At 37.2% G+C, this 20,245-nt stretch overlaps 1 protein-coding gene across 2 annotated transcripts in view; it reads right to left on the reverse strand.

The window, feature by feature from the left end:
* loco (regulator of G protein signaling family member locomotion defects) overlaps nt 1-20,245 on the reverse strand; it is a 127,400-nt gene that overhangs the window by 33,949 nt on the left and 73,206 nt on the right. Inside the window, exons 3-11 of one of the 2 annotated variants that reach the window (XM_083135509.1) lie at nt 18,357-18,476; nt 14,346-14,492; nt 13,579-13,797; nt 11,136-11,315; nt 10,155-10,382; nt 7,904-8,092; nt 5,503-5,700; nt 3,355-3,442; nt 594-751 (exon numbers count right to left, since the gene is read on the reverse strand). In XM_083135509.1, the coding sequence (XP_082991635.1) occupies nt 594-751; nt 3,355-3,442; nt 5,503-5,700; nt 7,904-8,092; nt 10,155-10,382; nt 11,136-11,315; nt 13,579-13,797; nt 14,346-14,492; nt 18,357-18,476 (1,527 nt within the window). The remainder of the gene's footprint in view (nt 1-593; nt 752-3,354; nt 3,443-5,502; nt 5,701-7,903; nt 8,093-10,154; nt 10,383-11,135; nt 11,316-13,578; nt 13,798-14,345; nt 14,493-18,356; nt 18,477-20,245) is intronic. The other variant, XM_083135517.1, reaches the window with a different exon arrangement.

Genomic DNA, 20,245 nt, shown 5'->3' on the forward strand with positions numbered 1-20,245 from the left:
TTGCCGGCAGCTGTTGCATGACTGGGCCGGCAAGCGGCAGACGCTCTTGCGGTGGCATGCTGCAATAACCTCCCTGTACATTCAAAAGAAACACTTCTTTATCTACAAAACTGCTTACTATTTGATGAATAGATTCTCTCAAGCTCTTTACCAGGAGAGTTCTGGAAGGATTTCAAAGCTTTCGAGAGATAACATTGCAAGAAAAGCTTCAAGACTTTCTTTTGATTAGCATTTAATCTATTATTTTTCTTCCATTTTTCTAATTCTGTATTTGGTTGCAATAATATATCTTTAAAATTAATTTACAATGTGATATTGCTTACAAGTTAAACATCCTAGTTTCCATGCTGTGCTGCTCTAACCTCATAATTCACTTGAAGTTCTCACCCAAGGTCTTCTTTCTCTATTCTTTACCAGGACATTGAGTACAAATGCATAGAGCTTTAAATAGAAGCAAGTAACACATGGAAAGTAAGCAAACATACGTATATATTTTAAAAATATCTCTTGAAAATTGTTTTGTATGTCTATTATACATACTTCTTTCAAATATTAAAAAAAATATCCTTACAAAATACACAAACATGACATACCCTCACAGAACACTGGTCAGATGTACTTGCAGCCTCTGACTGACTATCAGTCTTTCCTTTGAGAAGTTCTTCAAAAACTTTATTTGTGATTTCATCCAAAGTGGCACTCACTTTCATCTTCTGGGGTAAAGAGGACTGATTTTGCTCTGCATTATAACCTGAAAAGACAGATATAAAGAAAACTGCATAAAATCCCAAATTGTTTCTACAAAAAATAAAACAGACTGGAAATTATTAACTGTAATAAACTAGATGATGCTTTCAGTCTCACTGTGTGGGGAGGGGGGAGAGGGGGAGAGGGGAGAGAGAGAGAGAGAGAGAGAGAGAGAGAGAGAGAGAGAGAGAGAGAGAGAGAGAGAGAGGGGGGGGGACAATATGAAAACTTAAAATGTGAGAAATTATAAAATCAAGGAAGGTAAAATTGGGACAATGTGTGCAATATAAGAATAAATATATATATGTGGTTAAAAAATAAACAAATCTTGTGTGATAACATAAATAACACACAAAATTGAAGCTTCTTTACAAACTATCACCTTCAAAGTATGCTCTTTGGGCAACAACACTTCTACCAGCATCTATACAACTTATCACAACAGTCGCACAGGTCATTATTGACAACCTCCAATAGAACGTGCATTGTGGATCGTAAAGCACGATCTCTTCTGTCAAAGCAACCTTTCAACACTTAATTGCAGGAAACCAGTCGTACTCAGCTGGAACAAGGTCTGGTGAGAACGTAGGCTGTAGAAAGACATGTATCTTGAGCTGGGGGGGGGGGGGATATTTAATCACCAAGAGCAACCGGTGCACAGATATATCATGGTGTAGCATCAAGTTGTGTTCTGCCATGGATGAGACCTCTCTCATTGTACTGCATACAATGAATAGCAGCATATGCCAAGTCTTGTCTGGTTTAATACAGCATTTAATGTTCACCTGCTGCTCTTCTTCGGCATCGTCACAATCCAACAGTATAGTCTAACAGTCACCCATGCAGTGCTAGCTACCACTGAGCACTGTGGGGCAAGCGCCGCTTGCGTTGTTTTTTAAAACACTTTTGATATTTAAAGTTCGTGTTTTTCAATGCCTCTATACACATTAGAATGGAATTTATTTACTATAAGATATTTACATTGCAGAATTTTCATGTCCTCTATTTTCTGTTCTTTTGGCTTGAAACATAAACCGGCTACACCCTTGACGACGTTGGGCGATGCGGCACGATTGGGCACGTTTAGAAGAGGACTGCTCGCCTTTCTCCCCGCTTTTCGAGTGACTTATGCAGTTCTTGCATGGACACTGTCCATCCCCGTTTACGAGGAAAAAAGACCGAGGGCAAGCAACACCAAGACCGCATCTGTCTTTGGCAAGGGTGGTGGAAAGAATTCGTCCACACGGCCACAAGTGTTGCTAACTTCCAGAATTTTCTGTGCATCTGTAGCACCACCTAACGCGGTACGATTTTCATGTTTGATACTCTATAGTAATTAACAAATTACATTATGAAGTTAGCCAGTGATCACAAGTCGTATGCTATTTATAAGAAATGAAATCACAGCCGGTACTTGAACATATTCGTCATGTGGTCGGTTACTCGGAAATATGGAGGGTATGTAACACTGCAGCTTAGGGTGAAAAGGAAGGTTAATTTAGAAGCGTGGGTGCTGCTGTTGCGTGTTGTTTTTTACTGTGATATTGTGCTGTTCTTTTCTGTTCTTTGTGTCGTGTTTTTGTACCTGGTGTAAAAGTACATTGAAAATTTCCGCCAGGGTTGGCATACCAGAAGAGTCATCAATTTCCAGTGCTGCAGGTAAGGCCTTGATTTGGGACCTTCTTTCAAAACCATTCAGTTCAAGAACATATGGTGTAAAGTTGGAGCTTGTGATTGTGAGTCGAGCGACCGTGTCCTGAACTGTGCACAACCAAACCAACTAAGAAAGATGGGAAAGTTTTCATTAGGCAGTTTAAAACATCTCAGTACAACAATATTATGTGGTAGCCATGATTTTAATAAATTATTTTGTTGGCCATGTGTTTTGTTCAATACAAATTTAGGAACAAGCTACAGTGACTTGAGCAATTTTTATAATGCAGTGCAAAGACATGAACGTTCCCAGAATCACATCTGCGCGTGCATCAAAGTGAAGACAAGTCATGATTCATAATTCTAGCCAAGTAAGAAACCGAATCCCGTCCGTTTATTTAAGATCGAAACTTTATGCTAATAGGATGTTTATTATTTTTAGGGTTAAAAAAGAACGTAATTTAATTTACAGTTGCCCTCAAATATCAAGTAAATCAATATTTTCTTCATGGTTGAAATTTACAAGTTTATATCGAGAGGCTATTTTCTTCTTTATAAACCTGCAGCGAAGATCTGATTTTACGGTATGTATGCACTTCACACACTCAAGCCCGATACTTCACCATTATGCACATTATTGTAGATAGGGATGTGTGTAGGCTTATATTATATTTGAGATTGTTATAATTAACCAAAACGAAAAATTAACCCATCGCTTGCCTATCACGAAAGGTCACGGCACGCCCCTGGAATTTAATCAATGTGAACATGAAATTCAGCACCAAATTTTAAGATATGTCCTCACATTTTTTAAAGCCGAAGCTAAAGAAATTCCTTGCATGATAGTCTGGTCATATTTTAAACTTTCAATTCGAAATAATAGAATGAGTATTTTAAACTTTCATTTTGAAAGAATAGAATGAGACAAGTTCAATACAAAGTTATATAATATACCTTCTGTAGGTTTTCCTTTCACTTGCAATCGAAGGCCATCCACAGAAGCAATCTCAGCAGAAGGGTCAATTATCTGGTTATCACTAACCTGCAAGAGAAACATTTTTGTAGATTTTTTCACCCAAAGAAAGTTCTTTTATGAACCAATCATTAGAAATAGCATTTAGTGTGAAATTATGCAAAAGTTAATTCACAGAGACAAAAAAAATCTCTATTCACTTCAAGAGAATATTTATATGAATCTTTTTATTATATAAGTGAAAACCATATAGCAAAGAAACCCATAAAGTAACATAAAAACTTTCCACATTTTAAACTTCGATGTGCATTAATTTAGTACTGGAACTCTAGGTTCTTCAGAATTATTTATTACTATACTTTTGTCACACACAGGAGATTTAATATTGTAAAAACTTAGCAAAAAATGAAGGCTCAACCACAACTCAAAACAGAATCTCTGGTACACGTCTAGCTAGTATTTTTTTCACAGTTGCTACAAACGTTTATCAGTGATGGCCTTTTATGGATGTGTATAAATTCCATTGTACTAACTTTCATTGGAGAACTTTTTCTTCAAGAAAAAATATTTACATGTACATAAAAATTATGTTTCATGTAGCACTAATACAAGTACCGTGCGTTCATTTCGATCTTCAGCCGAGAGATCGGGAGAAGTGTGGCGGGTGGTGCTGACGAAGATGCCAACATTTGCAGGGTGTAATGCCCGCTTGTTTTTATGGCCATATGCAGACATTTATATAAATATTGCAAAAAACTAGCACTAACCTGTGTTATAACATGCAAAAGTTCTTCTGTAATTCATCCAAGTTCTGCCCTTATATACACAAATAAATACACTTTAGAAACGATGTTAAGAGCCACAGATAATAAAACATTTTAATCATAGTTTTGACCAGTAACGTCCTGCTTAAGTTTATATCTTTGAAAGAATTTTGTGTCGATGGGGATCGTTTGGAGGTTTCGAATGTGCAACACAGTATCAAGATTACGCTGCAGACGAAACCGTTAAAAGTCAATGGTTTTCGTGAGCTTCCTTGCAATCCGAAATCTCAGAGCTCGAGTTTTTTGTTCCTTCGCGACAGAGCTGTGAATATAGTGGCGAGCAAAGATGTAAACCAAGAGCATGTTAATTTCGTACTGTGCGCAAAAGTGATATTCTTGGTTACTTGCCGTTACTTGTTTGTGTTATAGCAGTGTGTATGAGCTGTGTCAGTGAGATGATTGGAATGCCAGCCGCAAGGTTCACGTTAGAACAAAGAATTCTTATGTATGACACTTACGTCAAGAAGACTTAGGTGGGCAGGCCATGTGGCACGAATGGGAGAGGAAAGAGGAGTTTACAAGGTTCTTGTTGGGAAACCTGATGGTAAGAGACCTGTAGGAAGGCCAAGACGAAGATGGAGGGACAACGTTGAGATGGACCTAAAGGAAATCGGTAGGGATGGAAAAGAGTATATAGATCTTGCTCAAGATAGGGACAGATGGAAGGCCTGTGTTGCTGCAGCCATGAACCTTCGGGTTTAAGAAGGCTAGAGAGTTAGTTAGTTAGTTAGACACTTACGTGAAAACAGACGTGTGTAGGCAATTTGTACAGAAATTCCCAGGCGTTTCACCTCCACATAGAGATACGGTTAGACATCTTGTCCTTAAATTATGAGAAACTGGATCGTTAAATTTTAAAACACCTAAGCAAAAACTACGGATTTTAACCGAAGCAAAACTCGATGAAATTGGTGCAGCATTAGAACGTTCTCCAAACAAACCTCTACTCCATGTTTCACAGGAGATGGGCATGTCAAAATCATCAGCACATACAGCCACTAAGCTACTAAAATTAAAACCGTACTCTTATAACACAGGTCAGTGCTCGTTTTGCAATATTTATATAAATGTCTGCATATGTCCATAAAAATAAGTGGGCATTACAGAGCGCAAATGTCTGCATCTCCGTCAGCGCCGCCCGCCACGCTTCTCCCGATCTCTCGGCAGAAGATCGAAATGAACGCACGGTACTTATACATGCAATAAGTAACTTGCATCGTTTCTAGTGATCTGATTTCCTAATAGGTATTTATTGATTCCTTTGCATGAATGTTAAGATTCAATCAGATTTTTAAAAATTATTACCAAGCAGATGTTATTGAAATCCATTCTGTATCCATACTTATGGAGAATTGATCGTAAAACTTCGCCAACAGTTTTGGAATGTTTGGCTTTCACACCGACACTTTTCCTGCTGGGAAGATCTAGACGAAATATCACCCTCTGCTCCACTCGCACTTCCTTCCCAGCTAGCACAATGGACTCTTCAGTTAATGGAATAGGCTGCGAAAGAAGAATATAGAAGTTTCACAAACTGTATTTGTTTTAGAGATATGACAGATTAATCTGCCAATATAGGCATATCTGTGTATCGGTTTATCAGTAAAATTATCGATAACTTTACCAGTCCGATATATCTATAAATATCTTACCATTTATTGTAATATTGTGCCTTTTGTTATAATTTTTATGGATATAAACATATAATCTCAATGCCATACTTTTTTTTTAAAGTAAATGTCTCAATATGCAGCTTCTTTTACATTGCAAAAGCTTGGTTCATCTGACCAAGGTGGCCAATGAACCGTTTGGAGTTTTATATTGGATCAGTAGAATATTGGCCCATCCCTAATTTATTTATAATACAAAACTCTATATTCCTTTTCTGGAATGTCTGGAGTAAGAGAACGCGAACGTGTTCTTGGCACATGCTGAAGGGTGTGTGCCTCGGCCAATGAATGTGTGGAAGGGAGGGGCATGTGCAGGAGGGGGCGAGTCGACTGCTCATTCGCGGTCCAGTAGTTCTGTAGTAAACATGTCAGCTCGCATAAGGAGAGCACCGCATAGTGTTGACTGTGTTGGAGAACATATTTGTACGAGGTAAAACGGTAAATGAATGTGTTTTGGAGGCAGCTGCCCTAACGGGGATTGGGAAATCTCCCGTTTATAATATCCGGACGGAAGCGAAACAATTGCGAGGAAAGGATGCAACATCCTTGTTAGAAACGCCAGGCCAGAAGCATCCGAAACGAGCTCAACGATTTGCAGACTTCGATGAGTTTGCGCTAGAGGCATTACGAAGGTTCATTCACAGGGAATTTTGTGTTTTTAGGGTGCCAGTTGTGCAAAAAAATACTTGTGTAAACAAATAAGTTATGTACCATTTACAGGCCAACTACTGCCGTTCTGGCATTGCATTGCATTGTTTTCTTAAAAGACAATAAACACACGATGTTATTTGTGTAAAACAATACACTGGCCATTGATGAGAATAAAAAGAAATTGGCAGCAGAAAGCGTTTTGCTTTACGGCCGTTATACCGCCCAGCACTTCGTTGTTTTCATCCCGCACCCTTCCCCAACTAGTCTGGCCCCACCCACAAGCTTTCCCCTCTGTGCGTAGCTACTCCAGACATTCCGGAAAAGTTGTATAGATATCTATGAAAATGATAAGTTGGATTAACTGTTTTCTCTGATCTAACAAATTTCATCAGCAGACAGTTACTTTTTAGCACTACATCTGTATAAATAACCTGTATCCTAGTGCAAATCTGCCATTGTGCTTCTATTTTTATGAATATAAAGGTTGATAAATATATATCCTGGTCCTTGGTTTTGTAAAGAAGTGTCTAAATATGCAAGGCAAATCCAATGTGTTTTCCTGGCAACATACGTTAATAAAAGTGAATGAACAACTTAGGATAGGGGTCTTCAACCCATGGTCCACGGGCCAGAGGTGGCCTGCAGAGCCCTTTGTTGTGGCCCGTGCCAGTTTGAAAAATTAAGTACCGGATTAAGTAAATAGTAGATGGCAGCATCTTCCAGTTCTAAATTCCATAGTGTAGCCTCGTGGCTCGCAATGCCATTTAAATTGTTAATGTGGCCAGCACTGTCTGATGAGTTGAAGACCCTGGCTTAGGGTCTTCGTGGAACATTTGCAATTTTATTTCAGATTGGTAATATAATAAAAATTTACACCAATACTTTATAAATATTGGCATGAAATTTATATTCTTCAACCTTATTAGTATTTTCTAGTGTTTTTTTTTTCTTAAGGTACGATTGTAAAGGAACGAAAATCCTTATATCTGGTTCCAAATGTTTAAATTCATTCCACAAACATGGTTAAAATTCAATTCTTGTGTAAAAATAAATACAAAAATAAATATAAAACATTTATAAGAAAAACTGTAATAATCCAACTAAACACAGTTTTGAAGAAAATAAAAATGTAACAAATGAAATGGAAGAAAACAAATGACATTTAGTGAGCCAAATTTAAAATTAGTCATGATCTAAATCTGCCATAATCCACAATTAACAAATGCTCACTGAACAAACTATGTGCCTTTCTGAGAATGTTAGCAATGAATTGCCAAAATTAATACAGGCGCTAAAAACAAATATATTTTCCAAGTAACATGTATTTAGTTATAAACATTTGTTATCTCGCATTCGTATGACAATAAAAACAAATTTGAACGTACCTTCACAGAATTTCCATCAAATACTTCAAAAGCACTGTACTTAAGTCCTCGCTTATCAAGCAGCCTGTTGACCAAATCCCTAATGAGTTCTTCCTTCCTTGTTTGTACCACAGTAGTAGCGCCATCTGGCAAAATCACACGACAAAGCTGGCAACTTTCTCGTTCACTGTGCTCTCCTGATGTTAATGACTGGGAAAAAATTGACAAAACATGTTATCAGATTCAATATCAATACCTGGGCATTCTACATCAATTCAACGCAATTACATTAATATCACAATCTTAGATTCTAAGAAAATCTCTAGAACTGTCTGTCATTTAATAAAGGTTTCATTTCATACCACATACTACGTACATTTCAATAATGTTGAAAATTTGATCTTTCATTATTTTTCATGTTAAACATCGAAAAACATGTAGCCTTTGATTTTCATGAAAGTTTTACGTAAACAAATATAATGTAATTTAGCTGTAGGTGTAGGTGGGAGGAAACTTTAATTTCTCCACCCAAAAATATGGTATTGTTAAAGAAAGCATGATACTTTTTGAATCAATCTACACAAGCAGGGGTTTATCCAAAACTTTCCATCTGGAGAGGAAGTGTAATGTAATTTTTAGGGGAGGTATAAGGACAAATTTTGTGCAAAAATTGCCATATATTGGACTTTTGTGACAAAATCAAGGAAGGGGAGGTATGTGGATAAATCACTGTATCTAAGTAAGTTCAGAGAGTGACCCTCAAAATATGTCTAAACATATTCACATTGGCAATTGTTTTTCCAAAATGAGGCCCTCATATTCAAAACTTTTAAGTGTGCTAAATTCAATGTAACTGGTTAAAATATTTCATATTTTTCAAAAAAGTTGAAACAGTCAAACGATGTCATGTGAACTAAGATAGACTTATTTAGTTTTAAATCATCACATTCAATGACACACTAATCAATGAAGGTATCAAACTGGCCATACGAGAGTGTTTCAGATATTCAGAGATGACTGTTACTGTTAATATACAGGATGTCATTCTGACTTATAACAACATAAGAACTAGAAGGATTACAGGGTGGCCAGTCCAGGATCACAATAAAATTCAAGAATAATTGCGTGTTTTCAAGGCAAAATTTCCAAAAATTCAAGTAAGGGTGCAAGCAGATGTTTTTTTTTTCTATTTCAATATAGCCTCTCACCACCCACACACACATACAAATATATTAACAATATAAAGAGTCTGTGTCCAATTTATCCAAAAAAAATCTAATTCAATTAAAAAGTATATATATTTAAAATATTTAATTTAAGGTGCGGAGTTTACATTTGCTACTTCACATACTCATACACTAATACATCTACGAACACAAGTCACAAATGTTACAGGATATAATAATCTATGCACTCAAATTTAGCTAATCAACTTCACGATATATTATTTTGCAATAATCTTTCATCTGTCTTTTGATTGATTGATTGATTTGGTTTATTTTACTTTGCGTTTTGTGCCTCTTGGCTAATTTGCGAAGATGGGGATGAGTGATGAAATGATGAAATTCATGAATGGACATTCACAAACAACCAAGCCCGAGCGGGATTCGAACCTGGGACCCTTGGCGTCGCAGCGTGATTTCGTCTGTCAGATACAGTTCTGCAAAGGACACTAGTAAAGTAAACTTATTGAGAGAAATCTGTTCTATTTTTCTTCCAGCTTTTTCCTTCTTCTCAATAAAAATAAAAGCTAAACTGTGAAAAACATGCTTCAGGGCATTTATAAATATGTATATATTCAATAGGAAGTTGCTATTTTTCACGTCCACAGAGAAAAATTCACGCATAATTCCCAGAGCTAATAATGCATGCATTATTCCTGGAATTCAAGGAATTCCCAATGAGTATCCACCCTGGATTACCACCAAATGGCTTGTACCTTTCTTGTTTTGCATTGTTTTCCGCCCTTTCGGATCAGTGCAACAATGAGAATGAAAGATGATTAGATGAAATTGACATGTGGACAAAAAAAAAAAAAAAAAAAAAAAACTCATGCTCAGGTCAGGACTAAAATCCAGAATATTCAGCAGTGAAATAGCAAGTTAGCATCAAATGTTTGGTTACTCAACACAGTGCAGACCTTTCATAGCGAATATACCTACTACAATTGTTTTCACAGAAAATGACAGAAATTGAAGAAAAGATACAGTCAATATCACAGACAATGTACAACTTTCTTTTAAGATGAAAAAAAGGGTGGAGAGTTTCTTACCTGCCTACTTAATGTTCCCCGTTGTATCATTGCAAGGTCAGATGAAGCCAGAGAAGAACGGCTGCTGGTTATGTCGCTCCGAACTGAACTTGAATCATCTTTATTCTGCATCTTCATTTTGTTGTACTCTGATTCACCACGATCTTTCGACTTTGATCTGTTTTTTCTATTCCATGGCAACAGAGACTTTCTTCTCCTCTCCTCTGCATCACTGCAGCTTTTCTTCAACTGAAATAAAATAGTACTCTTAAGCATCTAGCATTTATCAGCAGCATGTGGAGCAAAATGATTTATATAACAAATAGAGTGAAACCTCAATTTATATTTATCATGGCCCTAGTAAAACAACATTTTTAAAGATGAGCCGATAAATTGGTGGTATTGGTAATGCACAGTGTCAATTCAGATTTAATAGTCAATACTGGCCAATTACTTCTCAGAGCACAGTTAACTCAAGAGTCTGCAAAATGCCACTTAATACTTTCATGGACTCTTAAATATCCTATGGATTCATTCTGTGTAAAATATTACATGGAAAAGGTGATTTCATAATTATTTTTATTTCGTATTTCCATTTTCGGTCTCAAAATCCAGGCAACAGCAGCGATGGGATTTCATGTACTGACCGTGTGTCACCTGATACAAAGATGCTCGGCAGGGTCTGACCCTCAAAAGGCTGTCGCACCATGGAGTTTAGTTTTAGTTTCCATTTTCCTTATTGTTTGCCACTTTTGAGTAATCGTGATGAGGATGAATGATGATTAGATGAGGTGACACTTGTTCAAAAAAACATCCTTCCCAGGACTGAAAACAGAGCTCATCACTAAATACATTCAGCCACTGAGGTGGCTATTTTCATATTATTCTTATCCCTCATGCAATTATTCTAATATTTCACATCAGGACTGGTAGTCGACCTTAACTGGAAATTCAGTTCTAAGAAAAAGGCATTTGATGAAAATGCTGAATACCCATATTTACCTTGCCTGGATTGGGCTCATCTTTGTCGTGAATGTGCAAATCTGAATCCAGATCCTCTCCACCAGGAAAAGGAAGATCTTGTCCAGACATATCCTTCAGAAGGCACTCTTTGTACAGTTCAGATTTTAAAAAACGTGGATAGCTATCGAATTTCATGAGATTAAATATCTGCTTCTGGGCCTGTAAAGAATATGTAAGGTATTATAACAAACTGGTTACATTATTTTCATTCTTCCGAGGTACTGAACATAGCTTTGAAACATAAAACAGAGGCACTCCTAATGAAAGTGAGTACACATGTATTAACATATATTGCAACAGAGTTTACATGCACACACAGGTAAGGTAGGTAGGTAAAGTTCCCCGTACATATAGCACCGTGCTATGAAATCACATTTTGGGGGATGTGGGGGGTAGGGCCACCTTTAGCCCAGCCAGGCGTACATTTACGAGGCTGGTAAACTGCATGCAGTCACTTAATGCCAGACAAGGCCAGAAAAATTCTCACTAAGAATCGAACCCAGGTCCCCCACGTGACAGTCAGATGCCCTATTTACTAGACCACCATGGTTCCACATGTGCAAATACACAACTTAAAAACCAGGAACTCATTATTTGACATTCCACAGCGATTTTTTTTTTATGTATGTATGAGATTAATTATTTTATGTCTCTTTTTCCTATACCTGTGTTAATCAAGGCAACGAGGATAGATGGTGAATTGAACAAAATGAAAGGAGAAATACAATGAAATGTCCATGGCTTTACCGAGATTTAAACCTGAGACCCACTGTTTACAGCACATAATGGCATCATTCCCTATGCGTGCCAGCAAAGCAAATCAGACCTAAAATTTGTTAAATGTACTGTATTACCACTCCTAACAAAATGATAATTTCCCAGCGACTTTCATTACTAACTATGCACATACAGATGGGGGACAAAATAATACAAACACCTGTGAAAAACTATGCCACATTTCACACCGGCAGTACAGCAGCACCACCTGGCACTGAAGTCTGCCACCTAGTGGCCGTGGAGGGGAAGGTATTAGTCTGTCAACAGCAGTCATTAGTGGTGCATTCGTCTATTGTGCGCTCTCACGAGACACTGCAATGTCAGACCTGACACGAGTTCCAAATAGGCATGATTGTTGAAGCACGTTAAGCTGGAGCCACGGTGACAGAAACTGCAAACCGTGTAGGGTGTTCAAGGAGCACAGTATCAGCCTTTATGACAGCGTACACAACACAAGGTAAGATGGCATCTTCAAAGCACAACAGTGGACAAAAGACTAAACTTGCTGCTCAGGATAGGAGGGTGTTGAAGCACATAGTGGCCCAAAAGCACAAGCAATCTATCCGAGATAACATCTGAAATGAACAGGCATCTCCACGACCCCATTTCAACCAAAACTGTCAAAAGGGAACTCCATGCTGCAAACATTCATGGCAGAGTGGCAATTCGTAAGCCGTTGGTGACATCACGTAATGCTGTGGCAGCAAGTCATCTGGTCTGATGAATCAACATTCACGTTATTTCAGATCACCGGGCACGTTTATGTGTGGAGAACGCCCCGAGATAAGTTTCATCCTGACTGCCTCTTGCCGACTGTGAAGCATGGAGGTGGATCCATTATGGTATGGGGTGCGATATCTTGGGACAGTGTGGGACCACTTGTTTTTCTGCATGGGAAGATCAACACCAATCACTATTGGAGCATTCTGAAGGATCATCTCCATCCTTTTGTCCAGACTTATTTCCTGGGGAGCGGGCGCATTTTCAAGACGACAACGCCCCTATCCACCCTGTGGTTCTGTCCAAACATGGTTCGAAGAACGTAACGATAAAGTAGGACATCTTGAATAGCCCCCACAGTCTCCTGACTTGAACATTATTGAACATTTGTGGGGATATTTGGAGTCCAATCTGCATGCTCGAAGTCTGCCTCCAGCCACACTTTCGGAATTGGAAACTGCTCTGGAGGAAGAATGGCTCCATATTACCTTAAACATTGTGCATGACCTATATGCGTCCATCCCACGTTGCATACAAAGTGTACTTCAGTCACAGGGTGGTCCAACCCAATATTAATAAAGATTTTCTCTAATTTCACAGGTGTTCGTATTATTTTGTCTCCCATCTATATCTCTCCGGAAAACAAAACATCCCCATCTGTATTTCTACAGAAAACAAAAACATTCATAACAGTAACCTCTTAGGCAGATTTCACACCAAAGTGGACACATGACATATGCAGCTTGGGAATGAACAAATCAGCAGCGTTACACGCCCTAGTAGCATGACAGGCCAAACAAGCCTGCGTTCGATTGACATGTGTTGCTAGTCACTTTGGTGTGAATTCTTCCTCGCAGAAATATCACAATTGTAGTTTTCTTTCATTTTAAGGAATAACTGACAAGTGTATGAAGTTGTGACTAACCTGAACAAAAAGGTGAGGTGACGCTTCCTTTAGTCTTTCATTTGTTATTTGTCTTGCATAGGAATCAACGTTCACAGGCTCCATGGCTCCTGCATCCAAATGCCTCTTGAATATGTCCTGCGCTGCATTCTTCCTCTCATCATCTGTCAGCTTCCGGTACTTCTCGCATGCCACCCAGAAATATATGTTTTCATGGCTGAATTCTTTCTTGAGAAATTCCTGTGTGGAAAACAATACAGTTATGTTCTGTAAAAATATAAAATTCATAAATAAATATAATACTATTATTCATGCATTTTTCTCTGCTTGCGAGGGAAGTAAAAGTTTATAGAGGTTTAACGTTAGGATTGCTCTGTCCAGTAAGGAACAATGTAAATATTGGCATGTATATTGTGAAACAAATCCTACTGATATGTTGTAAGTAGCCCAAATGATGACTGGAACCATGTGATAATCCATACCAAGGCTACTATATTGAAGTTCTGGGAATTTATATTATATTACGAGCTGTACAGTTACAACCACTACAATTATGGGCAAAATAACACCAGAACTAACACATACGATAGGAGTCACGTGGTTTTGTTTATATTAACTCCATTCTTGCAGTGGGTGGAAAATAGCAGCCCTCTTATTAAATTGTGACTAACCTTTACATACAACCCTGTACTATGTATTCATATTCAAAGATTAGATACAGGACAGAATCAACAATTTCAATACTATAATAGTACATAGACAAATGTATTGTTACAACAGTAACTTACAGCAAAAGTATGAAGACCTGCTGGATCATCCAGGAGTTTCTCGAATGAGGCTGCCCAGCTGCCAACACGACCAACATCAATCCCACGCTCTGACGGAGTCTGCTCACTTCCCACTGTGCCGCCATCTCCACCTTCAGTCCCAGAATGCTACAAAAAAAGAAAGTAAGAGTGAAAATTAATTTGTTCTTCACACACATTTCATATTTTGTATAAGTGTAATGTTTTATCACACAGTACAAGTAACTATTCATGGAGGATGCAATTTGAGTGAAAAAATGAAGGATTATGTATAATTATATTTCAATTTTGGCTGTGGTCTACAAGCCTAAATTTTGTCCTCTAAAAGTGGAAACTTGGAACAACATTTTACTTATTTCTAAGATTGCTTTTGCATTTTTCTCATTTTATGTCCATTTTCTGCCTGTTTCTGCTAACCACAATAACAAATTGATTTCTCCAATACTTTGAAAAAGTTGATTCTATTTCCATAGTCATAAAAACTGCGCTCTGGAAAGTAGTGTGTAATTTTCCAATTTAGGGTGAGGTTGAGAAAATAACTGGAATGTCAATTTTATGTTCTCGTAGTGAATTTCATCCACCTCTGCTCCTTCAGTTTTACTACAAAATTCCATTCTACTAAATAAGCCCTTTGATCTCACGGCAATATCATGGAACATGTTGACATTAAGGAAATGACAGTTGAGAATATGAGAAAACATGAACTTGAATATTATGAGAAACTTTAATTTTTTGTGTGTGACTGGAGTTCACAGCAAAATTGAAATGTAAATTCATTAATAAGAAAAATAAAAACATGCATTGGAAAGAAATGCCAATTCAGTAATCAATTACAGATTCATCAAATGCATGAATATCAGTCACAATTGACATATCAGACGTCATATATTTATACCAATTCCAATACCTAAATGTCTTCTTTGAAACTGGTTGAAACATATTGTTCCTATTTATTTTCTTACAGTACAGTGCTTTTTTTGTTCTGCTAATAAGGGGGCGAAATTGGTTTTAAGCTCCAAGTAAAGAATTTAAATCACTTTTTTATTCCTCTCTCCTGTAAATGAATGAGTGGAAAACTCTGGGGACTCGTATAATACACAAACAGAAGCATGTTAATTCTGACTGTTAAATAATATCATGTGTATTGGAACATTTCCTGTTTTGTCACATCATTAATACTAATGCAGAATGTAGGAGGGTTGTGAGGTACAGTTTCACATAAGGTACACATTTATTTCCATTATGTAAAAATCCACACAAAAATTAGAAAAAAGATGCCATGTTATGGCTTTCTCCTCACATTGCACTTGTGACTGAATCTCTTAAGTTGACTGGCCTCCTTGATGGCGTCGTTGCCTTTTAATCAAGTAGTCCTGGGTTTGATACCCAGTGGAGGCACATAGTGGTTCAGTTCCCACTTCCTTACTGCACACGAAGTGGACTTAAAACATCAAATCAATCAATCATAAGTTGATTGTTAAGCAAGAAGAGTTCGTTGAAAATATCATTAAGGCATAGTCCATATCAATTCAGGCAGGCAAAGAAAAAAATATTACCTTCATAGTCTCAGATGTTATTGAATTAAACATGTTAAAATTCAGGACAAAGTAAGAAACCCGTATTTTTTTGTTTTGTCCACAAAAATTCCTGGCCCGAGATACAGGTCGCCAGAGATGGCACCTCGGGCGTCATTTCTAACGTGCGATTTTCGGCAAAATATTAAAATGCTCTATCTCTGGAACGATTCAAGATATTTTGTTGCTGTTTCTTTGTATTTGAAAGAGAATAAGTTTCTGATTATAATGATAACCTCTGTTTGGAAATATGTGTCCAAGTTCTCTTGGTATGCCTTCTGAATTTTTTTTTTGAAAAATCAAGAATAATATTTTTTTCAAAAATGCCAATCCCAAAAATTTTGATTTTTTACTGTTGGTCAGTACCATACAGTACTACATTCTCTGAAAAGGAGAACTTCCACTTTCAAGTTTAACAGGTTTTATAAACGATTGAAAATTTTGCCATACATTAAACCAGTTTCCATTACCACATTCTCACATATTGGTCTCATGAAATCAAAATCTAGTCTTATTTTAATTCTTAATATTTTGCCGAAAATCACATGTGAGAAATAATGCCAGAGGTGCCATCTTTGGCAACCTGTATCTCGAGCCAGGATTTTTTGTGGACAAAACGAAAAAATATGGGTTTCTTACTTTGTCCTGAATTTTAACATGTTTAATTCAATAACATCTGAGACTATGAAGGTAACCCCCTGCCTGAATTGATATGGACTATGTATGCCTTAATGAATGTGTTCAGATTCCCATCATTTTGTCATTTTTCATTACAGCCAGTTCTTTTTAAACCTTTCTTCATGCCATCCACATACTATGTTCAGTTATATTGAGTAACATGTTCCTAGAATATTTAATATAAATATTCCCATAAGCAACCATATAAAAATCCAGCCATCAGGTCACGTGGATATAACCCTACCAGTATCCCTTGGCTCCTACTGCTTTGTGAATGAAACTGTACCTCTTTCCATAAGAACACAAATAATCACATAAACTCACTTTTTACTATCCAAAAGCATGTTCTGGGAGACAAAAAAAATACTGAGTGATCAAAGGATTCTCAAGAATTAAACCACCACTAACAATTTACTTATGTAAATTTGTACATAAAAATAAATCAATCACCTGCAATTTTATAATAGAGAATTATTAAACAATTATTTCATTTTAGAAAAGTAAAACCATTGAACTAGTTCAAGAAGCACAAGAATCAAATTTAAAATCTATATTCTTAGTTAATAAAGAAGGTATGATGATAACTGTCCCAAGAATTTGCACATACACAATTTACCTAGAGATAATTTGGTAATGCAGAACTTCCTATTTTCTAGAATACATTGATAGCATTGATGCTGAGGGGAAGAAACGCAAAAAGGATATTCCAGTAACTGTTAACATTAGCAAGAACTCATGAGAAAGTACGTGATAAGAAGTCAATAGGATGTAAGAAGATATTGTAGGAAGAAAATAAAGAGTTTATAAAGAAATTAATCTGGTAAATAAGCATGAGAGGGCATGCATATACACACACAGAGGGAGAAAAACATATGTATGTGTGCATGCATCCCACCAAAATTGGAAGTGAAAAAAATTCACACAAAATTTACATCAGCTTGTATTGATAGCTGACTTAATTGTACAACTAAAGCCTACTAAGAGAGTACAATATGAATGAATTAATCATCAATATGGATGCAGAATTAGAAAATATACATACAAACATACCAAAACCACCATACAGAAAACCGTCAAAATCAACAACTTAAACAACAATGATACATGTTCCCCGGCACCCACCCAGCGTCGAATGACATGGGTGGGTACCTGGGGGAAACCCTGGGGGGTAAAGGCGGTCAGGGGCGTGATGCTAATCACATCACCCCCACTCATGACCAGATAAAGAAAGTGTGGGGCGTTACCCCCACACCCCCTATATGCCTTCATGGCGTGGTGCTAAGCACAGAGGAGCACTTTATCTTATTTTTACATGTAACTTACAACATTAAAAAGATATTAAAATACTAATTTTTAGTTATAAAAGATTAAGATCTTTTGCAATATGAACAGATAAAACATACATGCACAACAGCAAAAAGCATGCTTCCAATTGGATTCTAAAGCTTTTTATTTATAAAACTGGAAAATGGAATATCCAGGAACAAGTACTGCTAACACATTCACTAATGATATCTAACCACATAAAATGCAACATGAAAACATGTCACTAATAGACATTTATGGAGAAGTATGCTCAATAGGAAATATTAGCTAGGAACAGAAAAGCCAGTTGTCAAAAATAAAATAGGCCGTTTAGTATTCTCAAGCTCAAGCATGGTTAAGATTGATGCAAATTCCACATAGGCTGACATATAGCGCTCATTGCTTGCAGCCAGGCACTTATTAAAAAACTTTTTACCTTATAAACATCATCGTCTGACACTGCTAAGTAGTTGATAAAGTTAGGAGTCAGTCTCTTGTTTCCAAAAGCATGTCCAAAATATCCCCCACCGCCCCATTTTTTTGGAGCTTGGTTATTCTAATCAAAACAGAGAAAAACTGTTACAGCATGAATGCTTCTCATGCATGTTAACATTTTGCAACATTAATATGATCAAAAAGAAAGGCATGATTAGTTTCTTATAACAAAAAAGGTTACACCACAACATTTTGGAAGAGAAAATTACATATGGAGGAAGAATTCAGTACAGATAATAACTGCCAGTAACCATTTTAATAAAGCAAATTGATAGAACATAAATATTCAACAGCATCTAGTGTACCAACCAGACTTGGGATTTTGAATCTAATGTAACTGTCACCCCTAACCCCCAACTAATTTCTTTCTAAATCAATGCACACACAATGCCTTACAACATGAAGTGAAGGAGGCTTAACACTTTGTAATATATGTATGTGGGGAAGAAGGGGGGGGGGGGGCGGATTGCACATCGATCTCTCAATTGAGCCTGACAATTTGATGGCAGGGGAGAGTGAATTTGCTAAATAAAACTAATGTAATCTGTGTATTAGTACTATACTAAAACATTTCCTCTCAAGCACAGTGTTAGGGCTGCTCTGGATGGAAAAATTTCCATGATTGGGTTAATATACTCATTCATAGCTTTCCAATTTCCTCAGGATGGTGGGTGGTCACTGGCCACTGGCCGAAATCTCAGGAGAAAAGTTGTTACGTCCCCCCCCCCCCCCAAGACTCCAACCAGTGCATGTCCATTTAAGACAGTAATATTAACATAAAAACCCATTCTATAAGCTAGTATCGAAGAAATGGAGATAACACCTGTGGGCTCAACCTAAATGTAAAATGTTAATTATGGTTGTTTTGGAGGGAAGATAAATTACTCAACGATAGAAAAGAATGTGTGTTTCATACTTAAATCAGTTTGACTTTCATGTGACACCTGGATATCTTCAAATTTCCTTGCAATTTTGATATTTTTTACACTTCCTCTTTTAACCTAAAATTTCAGCAAGAATTTCCCTGCAGCTAGGGAATTTTCCCTTCATGTGGCAACACTGGACAAACATTGACAACTTCAAGCACACAAAATAGCGTACAATTCAATTGTTACAGCGACGGCAATGTTATGTGTCGGAACATATACAGGGTGAGGCATAAGTCGCTATTCCGAAAATGCAAGTTGCCTACTACGCAGCAACTCACCAACGCCACAAGCTTAGCTACAACTCTCTCTCTCTGGCGGCAATTAATCGAATGGGAATACGTTCACATTTCACATAACAGCAATCACTTCGTTGCGAGGCGACATCAATTTCAATGCAGGGGTAGCGACTTAATCAGCACCTTTGGCCGAAAATCGCTAATAAGCAGTGTGATCCCATGAAAAGACGACGATTTTAATAAAAACTTGACAACCGGTGAAATAGTATGCACACAAGCAACTTACTTGAATTTGCAAATCGCAACGAAAACAGTTCAAAGCAACTTTCTTCCCAAACCCTTTCATCTATCGAAGTCGATAATACAGAGAACAGCATCAAAAGTCTCCCGCATCGCGTTTTGCGAAGACTGAATTCAAAATCGCCTGGATGCATTTTTCCCAATAAGCTTACATTATGAAAACTTCTGTTTATGGAGTCTTATCGGTTCCATTTATTACCGTTCGATTTTACTGCTGTTAAAACTGGTACATGCAGTACCTACTATGGAATTTTTATACCCTCAGCGGTCTTTGTTCACTTCGTGGCTAACACGCGGAATTCCTATGTAGGTGAGAGAACTGATGAAATAACAAATGTAATATTCTAACTGTACAATGAACAGAG

This window comes from Lepisma saccharinum, chromosome 1 (assembly GCF_977018435.1).
Source record: "Lepisma saccharinum chromosome 1, izLepSacc3.1, whole genome shotgun sequence".
Classification (NCBI taxonomy): Eukaryota; Metazoa; Arthropoda; class Insecta; order Zygentoma; family Lepismatidae; genus Lepisma; species Lepisma saccharinum.